This window comes from Bidens hawaiensis, unplaced genomic scaffold, assembly GCF_021521415.1.
Source record: "Bidens hawaiensis isolate Kalapana, Puna unplaced genomic scaffold, B.hawaiensis_p1.1 tig00008152_1, whole genome shotgun sequence".
Lineage (NCBI taxonomy): Eukaryota > Viridiplantae > Streptophyta > Magnoliopsida > Asterales > Asteraceae > Bidens > Bidens hawaiensis.
The window spans coordinates 332,030-350,755 of record NW_027491581.1 but is presented as its reverse complement, the minus strand read 5'-3'; the positions used below and the strand labels follow the sequence as shown (position 1 = coordinate 350,755).

The 18,726-nt window shown below is 35.5% G+C and overlaps 2 protein-coding genes across 2 annotated transcripts; one reads left to right on the top strand and one right to left on the bottom strand.

The window, feature by feature from the left end:
* Positions 1 to 289: 289 nt before the first annotated feature.
* Positions 290 to 13,622, top strand: LOC143637221 (kinesin-like protein KIN-5B). The gene is made up of 24 exons (XM_077104664.1): positions 290 to 564; positions 1,208 to 1,337; positions 1,407 to 1,562; positions 1,654 to 1,991; positions 2,081 to 2,219; positions 2,314 to 2,411; positions 2,516 to 2,672; positions 2,827 to 2,896; positions 2,985 to 3,061; positions 3,151 to 3,204; positions 3,297 to 3,376; position 3,779; positions 10,527 to 10,638; positions 10,714 to 10,800; positions 10,884 to 11,059; positions 11,122 to 11,283; positions 11,401 to 11,508; positions 11,639 to 11,798; positions 11,905 to 11,987; positions 12,068 to 12,273; positions 12,729 to 12,830; positions 12,903 to 13,012; positions 13,106 to 13,254; positions 13,404 to 13,622. Exons 1-24 carry the CDS (start codon positions 365 to 367, stop codon positions 13,620 to 13,622), a joined length of 3,174 nt encoding a protein of 1,057 aa, XP_076960779.1. The 5' UTR covers positions 290 to 364.
* A 2,006-nt stretch (positions 13,623 to 15,628) lies between these two features.
* On the bottom strand, positions 15,629 to 17,514 carry LOC143637220 (WAT1-related protein At2g37460-like). The gene is made up of 3 exons (XM_077104663.1): positions 16,317 to 17,514; positions 15,877 to 16,038; positions 15,629 to 15,787 (listed from the first exon to the last, which is right to left on the bottom strand). The coding sequence occupies exons 1-3, from the start codon at positions 16,479 to 16,481 to the stop codon at positions 15,632 to 15,634; spliced, it is 483 nt and encodes a 160-aa protein (XP_076960778.1). The 5' UTR covers positions 16,482 to 17,514; the 3' UTR covers positions 15,629 to 15,631.
* Positions 17,515 to 18,726: the final 1,212 nt, after the last annotated feature.

Sequence of the window (18,726 nt, the reverse complement as noted above, 5' to 3'; positions counted from 1 at the left end):
CTCAAATCGTCAAATAAATATTCAACTCTTTGTAGCCGTTGGCAAATCTTCAATTCAAAAACCACACACAAAAACCGCAATCGCACTCCACAAATCATCGATTTGAATCACTGTTTCCGCTTAAATCACTTCAATCGCAGGTATAATTTCACTAATCTGCTTTCAATTTCGTGTCTTGATACAGTATCGAGCTTAATTTGTGATGAATTATGTTTTTAGGTTTTGATTGTAGTAATCAGCTTGATCAGCCTGTTCTAGTTCAATTTGAGGTAATATTTCAATAATTTGCTTTTAATTTCGTGTTTTGATACAGTTTCGAGTTTGTTTTGTGATCAATTTTGCTTTTAGGGTTTTGATTGTATAAATGGAGTATAAGAGGAGTATGAATTCAATGACGCCGGATCAGAGTGGAAAAGTGGGAGTCGGAATGGCGGCTAATCCGTTGCCGTTTCTTACGCCTAGGCCGGAACGAAGGCGGCCCGATTCGAGAGGTATAGATTGGAATTCGAGTAAAGGTGACAAGGATCGCGGTGAAGTTAATATCCAGGTTCTGCTTAGATGCAGGTATATGTTGTTAATTTTAGCTAGGTGTTTGATTTATGTGTGTTTTTGGATCCTGAATGACTAATTGAATTGATTTAATTACGGTTTGTGTATTCGATGGAGATTGTATGTCATAGATGTTGAAATTTGTGTGATTTGGCTGCAAACAATAGATTCAAACTGCCTTTTTTTTCTTTTTCTTTTCAACTGTGAAATTCTTTTTTTGTCTTAAAATCTTAACGTGCTTGATTGATTGACCAAATTAACATGGTCCAAGTTGAACCTTCATCTTTCCCTTCCTTTGAGCCGAGTCGAGCTTGAGCTCGGCTCGTTTCAAGCTCTTTTTTTGAAGCTTCAGCTCGGCTCGTGAGTCGTTTTTCAAGCTCGGGCTTGATAATCAAACGAGCTTTGTTTGAGGCTTGATAAGGCTCGGCTCATTTCAACCTTTTTATCGATCCAGTCTTGAGTAACTCGCGAGTAGCTCGACTCATTTGCACCCCTAATATTTTTTTTAATCAAATTTACATGAAAGTTGTGAAACTTGTGTATGGTTTCTTGTGATTGTTCCAACATTGTATGGGATATGCACAATTTTTGATGTGTTGAATTCGCTTGAAAACGAGTTAAAATGTCTTCAGGTCTAAATTTTCTAATGTTCTCATAGGCCCTTATGTGACGAAGAACAAAAATGCAATGTACCAAGGGTGATAACATGCAATGAACACAAAAGAGAAGTCTCTATATTGCACAATGTTGCTAACAAGCAAGTGGACAAAATCTTCACCTTTGACAAGGTACATCAGTTAATCTATATACCTTTTAAATGTGAACAGTTATCTTACTATATAATATTTCTTTTGAAGGTTTTTGGACCCAAAGCGCAACAGAGGTCGGTCTACGATCAAGCAATATATCCTATTGTGAATGAAGTGCTTGAGGGCTTCAACTGCACGGTGTTTGCATATGGCCAAACTGGTACCGGTAAAACATACACAATGGAGGGAGGCATGAGAAATAAGGTAGTTAAAATAAGCAAACAGTTAAACTATTTTCACATCCCTTATGATATTGACATAATAACAATTCTCTTTAACTTTATTCACATTAAAGGGTGGAGAATTACCTGCTGAGGCTGGTGTAATTCCAAGAGCAGTTTGTCAAATATTTGACACTTTAGAGGCTCAAAATGCTGATTATAGTATGAAAGTTACTTTTTTGGAACTTTACAACGAAGAAATAGTTGATCTTCTTACCACAGAAGACAACACAAGATCTTTAGAGGACAAGCAAAAGAAGCCCGTATCATTAATGGAAGATGGAAAAGGTTGTGTATGTGTGAGAGGTTTAGAAGAAGAAGCTGTATATAGTGCAAATGATATTTATAACCTTTTAGAACGAGGTGCTGCTAAAAGGCGTACAGCAGATACATTGTTAAATAAGCGCAGCAGGTAGACTTATTCTTACAAGTAAATTCTGTTGGGGGTTCGGATAGATTGTGTTTCATTTAAAATGAAAAAATTACATTTTTTTCTTGCAGTCGTTCTCATTCGGTTTTTACGATAACTGTACATGTCAAACAAGCAACGGTTGGTAGTGAGGAGCTTGTTAAATATGGAAAGCTTAATCTTGTTGATTTAGCAGGATCAGAAAATATTTCCCGATCAGGTGCCCGAGATGTAAGTAAAAAAACGAAACTTTTTTACTTTGTATTTTCCAAAAATGCTATTTTCATTATGAAATTAATGAAAATTAATTTTTTATTGATTGGAGGGCAGAGCAAGGGAAGCTGGAGAAATAAATAAGAGCTTGCTTACTTTGGGTCGTGTCATTAATTCACTTGTGGAGCATTCCGGTCATGTGCCTTACAGGTTTGTGCTGATATTTTAGATATCTGCTAGTATTAGTTATGATTACAACAATATATTATTACAATAATTATTCAAATCGAGATGTTATATGTTTAATGTTACAGGGACAGCAAACTGACTAGACTGTTACGTGACTCACTTGGTGGGAAAACCAAAACATGCATCATTGCAACGGTTTCTCTGTCTGCTCATTGTCTAGAAGAAACATTAAGCACTTTAGACTATGCACACCGTGCTAAAAACATCAAGAACAAGCCAGAGGTCAGCATGGTTATAATTATAATTCTTACACATACAACTATTTATACGTATGTATGTAACTATGTATGTACACAGACACATACACCTAACTGAATTAAAATTTATAGTTGCTGTTCTAAAAACACTGTACTCAAATTTATATAATTTATTGCAGGCAAATCAGAAAATGTCAAAAGCTATGCTTCTCAAAGATATGTATTTGGAAATTGAGAAAATGAAGCAAGGTTTGTTTTGCATTATCCATAGTTGTGGCATAATTTATTAATGTTGCTTATGAATGCATACGTATATATAATATTGCAATATATGTAGATCTTCGAGCAGCTAGGGAAAAGAATGGTGTCTATATTTCACATGAAAGATATGCACAGGAAGAGACTGAGAAGAAGGTATGCATCCATGAAAGTGCCAATTTTATTTTCACAACGTTATCTTTTATTTATATGTGATTATGTTGACAATTGCATCATCTTTACAGTTGAAGAATGAAAAAATTGAGCAACTGGAGATTGATCTAAACATTAACGAGAAGGTAAACTAGTTAGTAGTTGTATTTTATCTACCTTCACTTAATTACTTGAAGCATCACTGAAAAATGAAAATTATATATATTTTTTATTGTAGGAAGTAAATAAATACCGTGAGCTCTATGAAATTGAACATGAAAAGAGGATGAGTTTAGAAAGTGATCTTAATGATTGCAAGTAGAGGTGCACAAACCGGTTTTTTTAAAAAAACCGGTTAATCGGACCGGTTTTTTTGGCCCGGAAAAAAACCGGTTCGGTTAATAACCGGACCGGTTAATAACCGGTTTTTTGCTGTCAAAACCCTAACCGGTCTAACCGGTTAGGACCGGTTTAGAAACCGGTTAGAACCGGTTAATAAACCGGTTTTTTTATTAACCGGTTTTTTTTATCAACCGGTTTTTTTTTTTTTTTTTTTTTTTAAATTTCGCGGTTTCAAATACGAATATTTGTTTTTTATATTTTGTACTTAATGAAGACCATTATTTTTTCACAGTATAAACAAACCGGTAACTACAAGGCAAAACGGTAACTACAAGGCAAAACGGACTGACCGAAGCCATTCTTTGCTTTCGTTGTTAGGGTTCTTTGCTTGGAAGATGAGTATGAGTGTGTGTTGGTGAATGTGTTTTCAACAAACCAAAGATTAAAAACACATAACTTTCATTTATAGTTTTTACATTAAAAATACAAACATTAAATCGTTATCGCATATTCGTAACTCAAAAATACAAACATTAAATCATTAACACTGAAGAAATCTCTGCCAAGAACTGTTGTTCATGATTTAACTCAAAAATACAAACATTAAATCGTGAACTAGCAGATGCTCCTGTTGTTCCCAATCGCAGTTTGTTCATGATTTGCCTCCATGTTTGCTGTTTCTTTAACTAAATTAGAAAAATCCAAATCAACAAGTAAATAAGAGCACATAATAGTAAAAAGAATGCTTAGACACGATTACATGAACAACTTGCTCTTTCTTACTCATGATTTGCCTCCATGTTTGCTGTTTCTTTAACTAATTTTCTTCGCTACCCGATCCCGAGCTATTTCTTAGGTAATCGTCGTACGCGGCTTCTTCATCGGTCATTGGTTGAGTGTGTCCTTCATTGACCTCGTCTTCATACAAGCCCGCTTCATACTCCATTTCCCCCTCGAGTGAGCGTTGATGTTGTGCCCTATCTAAAGAGTCCAAGTAATCCTTGTAGCAAATCGACATCTCTATAGCTGGTGCAGTGAGTCGAGTCCTCCTAATCGATATAACCCTGCCAGAAACAGAAAAAGCAGACTCCGAAGCTACCGTGGAAGCTTGGACCGTTAGTAAATCTTTGGCCATGGCGGCGAGGATCGGAAACTCATCCTCCTTACCTCTCCACCAAGCCAGCAAATCAAGACTTCTAAATTCCTCCGGAGTCATGTGTTTCACAAAGTTGGTACCACCATACCTTCCAAGTTCACTGCTTGGGGTGTTTACCTTTTGACGTTTACCGGCGTCTTCCCAAATCATGTAGTACATCCCCATTTCAAGGTCGGTTTAGGATTGGGATTGGGCAACAGCTCTTAACGAGTCATGAATTTGGGAAACTCATCCTCCTTACCTCTCCACCAAGCCAGCAAATCAAGACTTCTAAATTCATCCGGAGTCATGTGTTTCACAAAGTTGGTACCACCATACCTTCCAAGTTCACTGCTTGGGGTGTTTACCTTTTGACGTTTACCGGCGTCTTCCCAAATCATGTAGTACATCCCCATTTCAAGGTCGGTTTGGGATTGGGATTGGGCAACAGCTCTTAACGAGTCATGAATTTGGGAAGACGACCCGTATTTTGTAAGGTAGACATCATACATGTTTGACAAGGTGGTGTTGAAAGCATTCTTTAAAGTTTGGCTATAATAGGGGTTTTGATCGTCGTTTAACCCTAGCTCATCACAAATTTTTTCTATTAAAGCTTCAACACCACCAACATTGATGCAAGGGTTTAACGCAGCAGCACATGTCAAAACAGCGGGTAGTTCTTGAAAATATTTTCTAAATTTTTCTTTCATTTTTACACCCATATCAAAATAAGGTGCACCCCTACAATGAAGTTCACTCAACTTTGTGCACATGACAGCAATTTTTGGTAAAGCAATGGGGCTTGTTGGATAGTAAACCCCGGATAAACTAGTTGTGCAAGATTTAAAAATTTGAAGGACCTCTGTAACGATCTCAATCAATAACCAGTTTCTAGGATCGTACGGTGCAAATTTACCCCTACTTGACAAAATTTGATGAAACGCAATTAATGATTCTTTTTGTTGGATGACTTTCTCAAACATATTACAAGTCGAGTTCCATCTTGTTGGACAATCCCAATTTGGCCCCAACCATTGACAATTAGCTTCAACACAAAATTTTTTGTATCTTGAAAATGTTTTATTGTTGCTAAAAACATCTCGTAACATTCTTTTAAAATTGTTTCTTTGCGTTTCGATCACGTTTAACCCATCTTGCATGGCCAAGTTGATAATATGTGCAATGCATCGGCTATGAAAAAACGCTCCATCACAAATAGGTTTATACTTTAATTTTAAATGGCCAACCGCGGCCGTATTGTTGGACGCGTTATCAAACGAAATTGAAAAGATTTTATGTTCATTCTTGTATTGTCGAATGACTTTATCCAAGATTTGAAAAATATTTCTACCCGTGTGCGGGTAATCAAACAATTGAAACGCAACGGTTCGTTTCATCATTTGCCACGACTCGGGGTCAACCCAATGAGCCGTCACACAAATGTATGAGTCGGGCGAACCATGAGGTACCGACCACACATCCGTTGTTAAGTTTACACCAGTTTGTAAGTTTGAAAAGTATGAAATTAGTTCGGATTTAGCGTTTTTCCATGCTTTAAGACAATCTCTTCTAAGGGTCGAACGACTTACGTGTTGGTAGCGTGGTTGAACATAGTTTTGCATCATCTCCGTGAATTGAGGGTTGTCGAAGTGGTTGAAAGGAAGTGTTTGTTGAATCACAAAGTTTGAAAACTGTTGACGTACCGCTTCAACGTCGTACGTAAACACCGCTCCTTGATTCGTCATCTCACGCTATATGACGAATCAATTGGTTAACCGGTTTATAAAAAAACCGGTTTATAACGGCTATATGCCCGTTTTTTTTGTTTTTGGACCGTTTTTTTTTTTTTTACCATTTTACCCCCACAAACATCTATATATAGTTTAGGTTGGGTATTGGTTAGATCACACTCGATTATACAACTCCAAACGCTCTAAACGTTTATTTCATACGCGATTATTTTGTTATCTCACGCTCAATTATACCACATTACCACTCCATACGCTCTTATTTCGTAGTCGTTTATTTCATACTCGAGTATACCACTCTTATTTCGTAGTCGATTATCATGGCCTCCCAAAGTGCTGCTTCATCCGACAACATGGGTGCCTCGAACACGGGAGAAACGGTCGTTCGGGTCATCCCCACGAAACGAAACCATTATGTTTGGCAACATTTCGACCTATGCGAAATGTCTAACGGTAGCCAAAAAGCTCGATGCAAACATTGTTTGAAGTTTTATGGCAAAGATGCAAACTCCACTTTAAAAGCGCATGTACAAAGGCCCTTTTGCAAGGCCTTGAAGGACGAATCGGGAAGTAGTTCGCAGCCGGAGATGACGAATCAAGGAGCGTTGTTTACGTACGACGTTGAAGCGGTACGTCAACAGTTTTCAAACTTTGTGATTCAACAAACACTTCCTTTCAACCACTTCGACAACCCTCAATTCACGGAGATGATGCAAAACTATGTTCAACCACGCTACCAACACGTAAGTCGTTCGACCCTTAGAAGAGATTGTCTTAAAGCATGGAAAAACGCTAAATCCGAACTAATTTCATACTTTTCAAACTTACAAACTGGTGTAAACTTAACAACGGATGTGTGGTCGGTACCTCATGGTTCGCCCGACTCATACATTTGTGTGACGGCTCATTGGGTTGACCCCGAGTCGTGGCAAATGATGAAACGAACCGTTGCGTTTCAATTGTTTGATTACCCGCACACGGGTAGAAATATTTTTCAAATCTTGGATAAAGTCATTCGACAATACAAGATTGAACATAAAATCTTTTCAATTTCATTTGATAACGCGTCCAACAATACGGCCGCGGTTGGCCATTTAAAATTAAAGTATAAACCTATTTGTGATGGAGCGTTTTTTCATAGCCGATGCATTGCACATATTATCAACTTGGCCATGCAAGATGGGTTAAACGTGATCGAAACGCAAAGAAACAATTTTAAAAGAATGTTACGAGATGTTTTTAGCAACAATAAAACATTTTCAAGATACAAAAAATTTTGTGTTGAAGCTAATTGTCAATGGTTGGGGCCAAATTGGGATTGTCCAACAAGATGGAACTCGACTTGTAATATGTTTGAGAAAGCCATCCAACAAAAAGAATCATTAATTGCGTTTCATCAAATTTTGTCAAGTAGGGGTAAATGTGCACCGTACGATCCTAGAAACTGGTTATTGATTGAGATCGTTACAGAGGTCCTTCAAATTTTTAAATCTTGCACAACTAGTTTATCCGGGGTTTACTATCCAACAAGCCCCATTGCTTTACCAAAAATTGCTGTCATGTGCACAAAGTTGAGTGAACTTCATTGTAGGGGTGCACCTTATTTTGATATGGGTGTAAAAATGAAAGAAAAATTTAGAAAGTATTTTCAAGAACTACCCGCTGTTTTGACATGTGCTGCTGTGTTAAACCCTTGCATCAATGTTGGTGGTGTTGAAGCTTTAATAGAAAAAATTTGTGATGAGCTAGGGTTAAACGACGATCAAAACCCCTATTATAGCCAAACTTTAAAGAATGCTTTCAACACCACCTTGTCAAACATGTATGATGTCTACCTTACAAAATACGGGTCGTCTTCCCAAATTCATGACTCGTTAAGAGCTGTTGCCCAATCCCAATCCCAAACCGACCTTGAAATGGGGATGTACTACATGATTTGGGAAGACGCCGGTAAACGTCAAAAGGTAAACACCCCAAGCAGTGAACTTGGAAGGTATGGTGGTACCAACTTTGTGAAACACATGACTCCGGATGAATTTAGAAGTCTTGATTTGCTGGCTTGGTGGAGAGGTAAGGAGGATGAGTTTCCGATCCTCGCCGCCATGGCCAAAGATTTACTAACGGTCCAAGCTTCCACGGTAGCTTCGGAGTCTGCTTTTTCTGTTTCTGGCAGGGTTATATCGATTAGGAGGACTCGACTCACTGCACCAGCTATAGAGATGTCGATTTGCTACAAGGATTACTTGGACTCTTTAGATAGGGCACAACATCAACGCTCACTCGAGGGGGAATGGAGTATGAAGCGGGCTTGTATGAAGACGAGGTCAATGAAGGACACACTCAACCAATGACCGATGAAGAAGCCGCGTACGACGATTACCTAAGAAATAGCTCGGGATCGGGTAGCGAAGAAAATTAGTTAAAGAAACAGCAAACATGGAGGCAAATCATGAGTAAGAAACAGCAAGTTGTTCATGTAATCGTGTCTAAGCATTCTTTTTCCTAATATGTGCTCTTATTTATTTGTTGATTTGGATTTTTCTAATTTAGTTAAAGAAACAGCAAACATGGAGGCAAATCATGAACAAACTGCGATTGGGAACAACAGGAGCATCTGATAGTTCACGATTTAATGTTTGTATTTTTGAGTTAAATCATGAACAACAGTTCTTGGCAGAGATTTCTTCAATGTTAATGATTTAATGTTTGTATTTTTGAGTTACGAATATGCGATAACGATTTAATGTTTGTATTTTTAATGTAAAAACTATAAATGAAAGTTATGTGTTTTTAATCTTTGGTTTGTTGAAAACACATTCACCAACACACACTCATACTCATCTTCCAAGCAAAGAACCCTAACAACGAAAGCAAAGAATGGCTTCGGTCAGTCCGTTTTGCCTTGTAGTTACCGTTTTGCCTTGTAGTTACCGGTTTGTTTATACTGTGAAAAAATAATGGTCTTCATTAAGTACAAAATATAAAAAACAAATATTCGTATTTGAAACCGCGAAATTTAAAAAAAAAAAAACCGGTTAATAAAAAAAACCGGTTAATAAAAAAACCGGTTTATTAACCGGTTTCTAAACCGGTCCTAACCGGTTAGACCGGTTAGGGTTTTGACAGCAAAAAACCGGTTATTAACCGGTCCGGTTATTAACCGAACCGGTTTTTTTCCGGGCCAAAAAAAACCGGTCCGGTTAATAACCGAACCGGTTTTTTTAAAAAAACCGGTTTGTGCACCTCTATCTCCGGCTGCGAACTACTTCCCGATTCGTCCTTCAAGGAAAAGGGCCTTTGTACATGCGCTTTTAAAGTGGAGTTTGCATCTTTGCCATAAAACTTCAAACAATGTTTGCATCGAGCTTTTTGGCTACCGTTAGACATTTCGCATAGGTCGAAATGTTGCCAAACATCATGGTTTCATTTCGTGGGGATGACCCGAACGACCGTTTCTCCCGTGTTCGAGGCACCCATGTTGACGGATGAAGACTTTGGGAGGCCATGATAATCGACTACGAAATAAGAGTGGTATACTCGAGTATGAAATAAACGACTACGAAATAAGAGCGTATGGAGTGGTAATGTGGTATAATTGAGCGTGAGTTAACAAAATAATCGCGTATGAAATAAACGTTTAGAGCGTTTGGAGTTGTATAATCGAGTGTGATCTAACCAATACCCAACCTAAACTATATATAAGAGCGTATGGAGTGGTAATGTGGTATAATTGAGCGTGAGTTAACAAAATAATCGCGTATGAAATAAACGTTTAGAGCGTTTGGAGTTGTATAATCGAGTGTGATCTAACCAATACCCAACCTAAACTATATATAGATGTTTGTGGGGGTAAAATGGTAAAAAAAAAAAAAAACGGTCCAAAAACAAAAAAAACGGGCATATAGCCGTTATAAACCGGTTTTTTTATAAACCGGTTAACCGGTTTTTCCATAACCGGTTAATAAAAAAAACCGGTTTTTCCATTAACCGGTTCGTTAACCGGTTTTGGATCTAGAACTTGTAACCGAAAGACGAACCGGCGGTTTCTAAACCGGTCAAACCGGTTTTTAAAAAACCGGTTTTCGTAAAAACCGGTTTCCGGTTTAAACCGGTAAACCGGTTCCCCAACCGGTTTTTTTGGCCATCTCTAATTGCAAGGTATGAAATGAGCAGTAAACTTATGCATATGAATTTATGAATCTTGATTTTGTTTTTTTATAATTTCTGTTAATATTGAATTCAGGAAAATTTGGAGAGCAGTAACAAGGCCTTGTTAGATATTCAAGGTAAACATAAGGAAGCTGTCTTAATGTTGAAGAAAAAAGATTTTATCGTCTCCAAACTTCTGGATTCAGGTTAATTGGTTTTGTTTACCCTTTGTTTATTACCTCAATATCAATAATTCTGATGATTTTTGTTTAAAAAAGCAGAAAACTGTTTGGTAGAGCATGCAAAAGGTCTGCGAAACAAACTACAAGATGCATCAGAGGACGTGACCGTATTATCTTCCAAAATAGGTAAATCCATTATCATATTGTTTTCATTTAATTTTATTTTGCTAGGTAATAAAAACTAATATCATTAAATGTTGGGTTTATAGATCATAAGAGCAAGTTAGAAGCAGAAAACAATGGGCTGCTTTTGTCATTTAGTTGTCAACTAAATCACGGCTTAAAGGACCTGCAAAAGGTTATCGTAAGTTCGGTTTCACAGCAACAACAGCAAATGAGATCCATGGAAGAACATGTTTCTTTGTTCCTTGATAGTAAACATGATGTAAGAAATTAACTTATTTTCAAAATTTACAAATTCACGACTAATTATCTGTTATTTACCAGAATGCCCAGATCTTGGAATCTAGAATCAACAACATAATCGGCACGTACACTTCAGGCATGAGGTTATTAAAGAAGCTAGTTGATACTGTGCAATTGAAAGCTTCTTCTGATTTGACTCATATGAAGTGCAAAATAACTGATCAAATAACGGCAGTTGAGAATGTAAGCAATCTAATTTTTCAGCATAATCGAGATTCGAACAAATAATTTTTTTTCCTGAAGATACATATTAAATAGCAATATGTTTAGAAACATTGTTTTGCTATTTTGTGTAAACAGATCTTTCAAGATGCGGTTATGGAGGCTAAAAATGCCACCTGTGATATTCAAAACTCTATAGCTGATCAAAAGCAAGTATTGGCTTTATCTGCTCAACAACATGAACAGGTGAGTCCTTTCTTAACTTAAAAGTTTTCAATGTTATTATCCTTTTTTTTATTGATTTTATTTATTTCCAACAAATATTCAACACTCTTTATATTTGATACTTATTTGATTTTTCTTTCTAATTGTATAGGGACTACATAAGAGTCTGGCTTCTGCGCACAAGATCGCGACCGCAACGATTAATTTCTATAATAATCTAAGCCAGCAAGCAACTAAACTCATGGCAGCTCTTGAACAAAATCATAAAACTAGATCTCGTGAGCTGGCAGAATTTGAGAGAAACTTCAAGGTCAAGAAAAGCAATAATATTGATAAATTATTTATAATAAAGTATGCGGGTTTAATAAATAACTTGACAAAAGCTAAATTTTGAGTCATTACATTTTGTTTCACAAAAAGATGCAACTAGAGAACAACAACTGGCAATAGAAAACATTTCAGCAATTTTAAGAAACTTAACATCAAAACAAACTTCAATGGTAAGCTAGAAGACCCTTTGTTGTACATATCAAGAGCTCGTGACGTAAAAACGTTAATCCATAATCAATATCATGATCAGGTTACCGAGGCGTCACGAAAAGCTGGCGATTCAAGTTCAGAAGATAACAAACAGTTGTTAAAAGATTTGTCTGACATGGTGCAAATAACAAATGATGGAAAACATGAGATGAATGAATATATAGAGAGCTCAAAAACTCGTTTTACAGAAGACACATTTATGTCAGCTGAGAACCAAACCGTTATGGAGAATTGCCTTGAAGAGTGGTAATTATTATTGTGTTAGTTAAATACTAAAATACTAAACTTTTTATGCCAGTTTTAACTTTTATGGAAAATTGACTTGCAGTACAGACAAGGTCGAGAAATCTTTACAACACTGGGATAACACAAAGTCAACTATCAGTCAACGTAATGAGAGTAGTATGGCTGATACAGAATCATTTATAAGGTACTATACATTATGCATAATAGTATATAACAAACAGTTGTTAAAAGATTTGTCTGACATGGTGCAAATAACAAATGATGGAAAACATGAGATGAATGAATATATAGAGAGCTCAAAAACTCGTTTTACAGAAGACACATTTATGTCAGCTGAGAACCGAACCGTTATGGAGAATTGCCTTGAAGAGTGGTAATTATTATTGTGTTAGTTAAATACTAAAATACTAAACTTTTTATGCCAGTTTTAACTTTTATGGAAAATTGACTTGCAGTACAAACAAGGTCGAGAAATCTTTACAACACTGGGATAACACAAAGTCAACTATCAGTCAACGTAATGAGAGTAGTATGGCTGATACAGAATCATTTATAAGGTACTATGCATTATGCATAATAGTATATTTATTATTATTGCATTCTTTTGACCACTTTAATATTTTGTACAGTGAAACGATGCATGTAAATAAACTCAAAAATGAAGATATTGCGGCAGCACACGTGTCAATGGATGCATTATTTCAAACACATACTAATGATCTTAAATCAACTGTTAATGGTAATCTTAAACTATAATAATATGTGATTAACTTTCAAGAATTTATCTACTTTTGAACCGATAATTTAATTGGGAAAATGGTGTTACAATCAGATTCACTGATGCTGGACCGAGAAATGAAAAAAGAGTTTGACTTAAAGCGAAAGATACTTTTGGATCACGTGACATGCTTAAAAGACAAACATGGTGACACAACAGAAAAAATGATAAACCAAGTTGACAGTCTAAAACAAGATTATCAGGTAAACCATAGATACTTTATTATTTATTATCTTACAACTCCAAACCAAGTAATCTTGCAATAGAATTAATAATCTATGCAATTAATTCTTTTGAGAATTATAGAAATAGCTTGGGATTTGTATTGATGTTTGTATGACATATATAACAGGTTGATAATGATTCTACTCCAAGAAAACATGAAATAGATGTGCCTAGTTTGACATCTATTGAGGCAATGCGAACACCGTCTTTTGCTGATCTTTTGGCAACAACAAATATTGTTAGCGAAAACCGACAAAATTGTGGGGAAAAAGGAAGCAAATTGAAATATCATCAACAAGTAACCTTGGGATCTCCAAACAGAAGTCCTTTTGCAGATGTTAATTAATTTTTTTATTTTGCAAAATAAATATAAGATTGTATGTTCTTATATTGATCTTGACAATATATGCAGTTAAAACTCGGTTTTGTCCTCATCTACCGATGAGCATGAATGTTGTAATGGAATTGAGTAAGTTCAAATTTTTATTGTGGTATTTAATATCATTTATCATAAAATGTATCCATTATTCCTATTGAGTTTTATATATTGTTACAATTAGGCTATGTGTTGGGTTTTAGCTAAAAAGTGCCGAACACACTGCCAAGTAGGTGATTTAACTAAAATTAAATAATAATGTGTGTGTGTGTGTGATTGGTGGAGTGTAGTTCCTAACGCCCCCCCCCCCCCCCCCCCCCCTCTTCTCTTTTTAAAATGCATGGTGCGTTGTTTAACTAACTTTTTGAGTTTTATCCAATTGGAAAATTCGAGTGAAGCGCCAAATTATTTGGAGAATTATTTGGATCTGAAAGTGTCATGCACGACTCGCAGATTATCCAAGCGTTGCATCTTATGAATCCCCTACAAATGTTAAAATTGTTAACTTAGGATGATGATGATTAGTTGTGGTTCTGATGCTATAATCCTGTTATAATGATTTTACTTTTGCTTTTTGTATCACTTCACTCAGTTTGTAACTATGTGCCTTTCGAACATTCAGTTTGATTACAAGTTTTTGCATCAACTGAGTGAATACATTCCTGTTATTTGTCCATTTCCTACACCTTGATATCAGTAGATTATGTTTCCCCAAATTATGACTTACTAGTTACTACAACACTCCCTAAACATGAAATGTTGTTCGTTAACACGTAGTAAACTTTGTTATAAACCTCAAAAGGTTTTACAACAATAAAGTCTAATTCTGCTGACTGATGTAAGCTAAACAGCATAAACTGGTTAGAATCTTGCCATTGTAACATGTTATAAAGGACCTGTCTTTGATAACATATTAAAATTTGCAGTAATGAAGTATTTTTAACATAAATATGCAGAAGTGTTTATGTGTTGGTGAAGTATTGCATTAAATAACCAAATGTATACAGAACTTATGTTTGAAAACTTGATAGTGTTTAGCAATCATGCAATATTTTTAGTGACTTTTAGCAAATTTATTGACTAGATATACAGATTAACTCTTCTGCGCTTTTTGGGAAATATGAATTATATCATTTTGACTATTTAACTCGAATGTTTATTATGAATATTCGTCTAATTATCGCTATGTAACCGGGCGATTTAGTGAACGGTATATGGCAATGTACCACGAAGGACAACTAACTTATGTGAGATTGATTCTACATTTAGAGGTTTTAGTTATGGTGAGATTAGAAAAGTCAAAGTCAGTAAAGTCAAAGATGCTGATAATTTTCTGTGGGTCCATCTGCCAACATTTTAAAAATCCTACTTCTGTTCTGATATATATTATTTGCCTTTTTAATGTATTCTTAACACTATAACTTTCTTCATTCTTCAGCATCATTTCTAGCTGCTACTCGTGAGACTCAACAGATATATGCGCAAGAAGAAGAAATGGCGCCATAGACGGTTGACTTGGTCAAGGTACGACACGTTTCAAGCATAGTTCTATATATCATTTTTGTAATACTATAGTTACATAAGTAGGCTAAAGACATTGGAACATTAAACCTATTATTTCTAAGGAAGGTTCATTTTATCTTACATTCAACCTGATATCCTATTTTGCTTAATTGACGGATGGAATGCTCGGCTCAACATTTACTATTACATCAACTGTCTTATCTTGTTTAGCACATTTTTCATCTGATGACTTGATAATAATAATAACCTTGTGGCCACCGTTCTCTTCGGATTCCTTCTCCAGTAATTCTTCTGGTAATATTCGATTGCCAGTAGAAAGCTCGTTATCCTTACTTTTACCCCAAACAACCATATAGAGCCCTGCAACTATCACTATAGCTCCAAGAACCCTGTAAGAATTTAAATGAGTTAAAAAAAAGTAGAATTTTTTACTTTTGTAAAAAAATTAATAATTTTTACCTTCCTAGATATGTTTGCTCGGCTAGAATAATCGAGCCCATGATAGCTACAATGATCATACTCAACGGACTGAATGCAGTCACGAAAAGCGGACCCTTGTCTTTCATTACTATTCCTTGGATGTAGTAAGCAAGACCCGAACATATTACGCCCTGCATACACATAAATAAAAAGTCGGGTTAAATATTATTTATACAAATTATTTATGAAAGTTTTTATTAATTAGTTAAGAGATCCTTACACTATAGAGTGTTGTTAGAAGTGAGATGTCCCACTTAATAGCCCAAACTGCTAAGTTACTTCTCTCCATCACTAATGCCACTATTGCTCCCTCAATTGTGCCCAAGAAGCATATCCAAGCGGTTAATGACAGCGCAGCAGGATAAGACTTTAGTGTAATCGCCTACATATTATAATAATAATAAAAAAAAACATATTAAGTTATTGTTAACTGTTAATAATACTTGGTTCACTGGCTGGCAATTCCGACCTGTTTAAGACACGATTAAACATGTTTAATGAAACATGCATACAACGAGTTGTATGTTTCATTAAACATCTTAGTACATGACACATACAACGAGTCGTATTCATGTTTGATACTTGTGTTAATCGCGGCATTTCTGGCATGTTAAACACGATAGACCTGTTTTGCCAGCTTAAAAACATATAAATTCTTACTTGCAAAACCATGAAGCAAGCCCAGCTAAAGATTCCAATTATGATCATAATAGCACCCTTGAGAGAATGATGTAAATCTACCCCGTTATTTGTTACATTTCCATTATATCGTCCTTTTGTCCAAAATAGCTCCAAAACCGGGCTTTTAACCAGTGTCTTAACCATGGCTCCTGCAACGGTTGTAATCGTTCCAACTACTTTGGCTTGACTGCGGATACTCTTTATTTTGACCACCTCAAGCCTGAGTCAACCAAAAGGTTAAATCTTGTTTTATATTGACTTGTTTGACATAAGCAATAAAGCACAACCCAAATGGTCAAAAAGGGCCATCTTTTGTTTCTTTGACCACTTAATAATATTACTGGTTTTATACTTTTATGTTAAGTTTTTATTTTATTTTTTTACCTTAGAATGCATGCAATGATAAAAGTTATAGCAGGAAGAACATTGGACAATGAAACTGCAAATGTTGCTGTTGTGGCTTTCATTCCTAGAAAGAAAAGATTCTGATCAATAATTGGCCTGTCAAACAACAAACATAACATAAGGTTAATCATTTAATCACAACATAGTAACACTTAGCACATGCTTCTCTTATTATAACTTACTCCAATAGTGCAAGCAGCATAAGCTTTACAAATATCGATTTGGTCATCTTCGGTCTTATTTTCCTGTTAAAAAAAAGTTAATAAATATTCAAATATTAAACCGGTGAGAGAGAGAGAATAATTAGTGAAAACATAAATTACATAAATAATTATTTTCTTGTTACAAAAGTAATATTAATTTACTTGTCTAGAACGATGGCGAAAGGGGCCATGACAACAGTGGCTATAACGTTACGCTAAACAACGAATACATAGCTACTCATTCCTTCGTTCATCGCAACTTTAGAAACGACACTCAATCCCGCAAGCCCGAATTGCAGAAAAATAACTGCAAAAAAGGGTTTTCCCTTTTGGAAAAACTCACTCACTCTCTCACTCATTACTTGCTTACTCATAGTGATATTTATAAGTAACACTTGTTTTAATTGTATGGAAATATGCTACCATCTTATGTCTATTTATAGTAGACTTCAGCAAATCAGCACTCAGCATGATCCTATCAGATATTCTGCATGGCATTGTTTGTAATTTCATATTTTGGTTCTTTTTTTTTGTTGGTAACATTTAACATATTTTGGCTGTTTTGCATGAAACTTCAAATATATTTTGTGACGGGGTTTGTTGCCCAATGACAGAGACAAAAGTCTCTCGGTCATCTAATGGTCATAGGTTCGAGTCCCAAGAAATAAAAGAGCTTTTCCGTTCTGGAAACAAAAAACATGTCATTCTGCTATATCGGATTTATGGTAAGTTTTTTGACCTTGGTAAAATTGTTTTGGCCTTTGGCTAGGATGTGTTACGGACTGAAACCATTGCAAGGTTTGAGACTTGTCTCAAGTCGATTGTATGGGCAACTGATGTGGGGTTTAAAAACCAAATGGGTTCCCTCACCCAAAAGACTAGTCTAATAGGTGAGGGAACTCATTTGGCTTATAAACCTCACATCAGTTGCTCATACAATCGATGTGGGACAAGTCTCATACCTTGCAATGGTTTCAGTCCGTAATAGCACATTGTGATTTGACTTTTGAGATGGTAGTAAATGAGTATTTTAATTGTTAAATTCAAGGAAAATATCTTGCAGGTTTCTCACTTCTATTCTTGTTAGATAACTTCAATTGCAATTGGCATGGGGATGATAGTATGAACGGTTGGTATCTTGTTCACTCAGGTATTGGAGGTATTTTAAAATGATGTTCAAGAAAAAAATAACTTCAATTCATTAAATAGTTATTGACTTAATATTTAAAAAAAATAGCATTGTTGAATAGTTAATTTGGATTGGTATCGGTACCGAATTTGATACCAATTTGGTACCGCCAGTACCGAATCAGTACTAGGTTTTGAGTTTTTGGGAAATACAAGCACCAAATAATTTCAAATTTCGGGATCGGGATTTTCGAGATCGATACCGATACAATCCCGAGATCATCCCTAATCTGGATTCGCGCAACGAATGTTGGAAGCGGATCCTTATGATTTGAACCAAATTCCAAATTTGGTTTTTGACTCAAATTTGAACTATGTATTTTAAATAGACCCGATTATTCGAATTCAATCTATATAATTTTCTATAAAAAAACATTTATTTTTTATGTGTTGTGTGTATCTATAGATTATGTACCTATTATTTATTGTTTCTCGTTTTTTTATATATAGTAGATAAATAACGCTCATGATTACGATCTAATTTTTTATTTTAAGGTGATGATAGGAACTATATCATTACTTTCTTATATTTTAACAATTAAAAAGTAAATAAATAACATCAACATCACAATAAGTTATCTGCTTAGATTTGA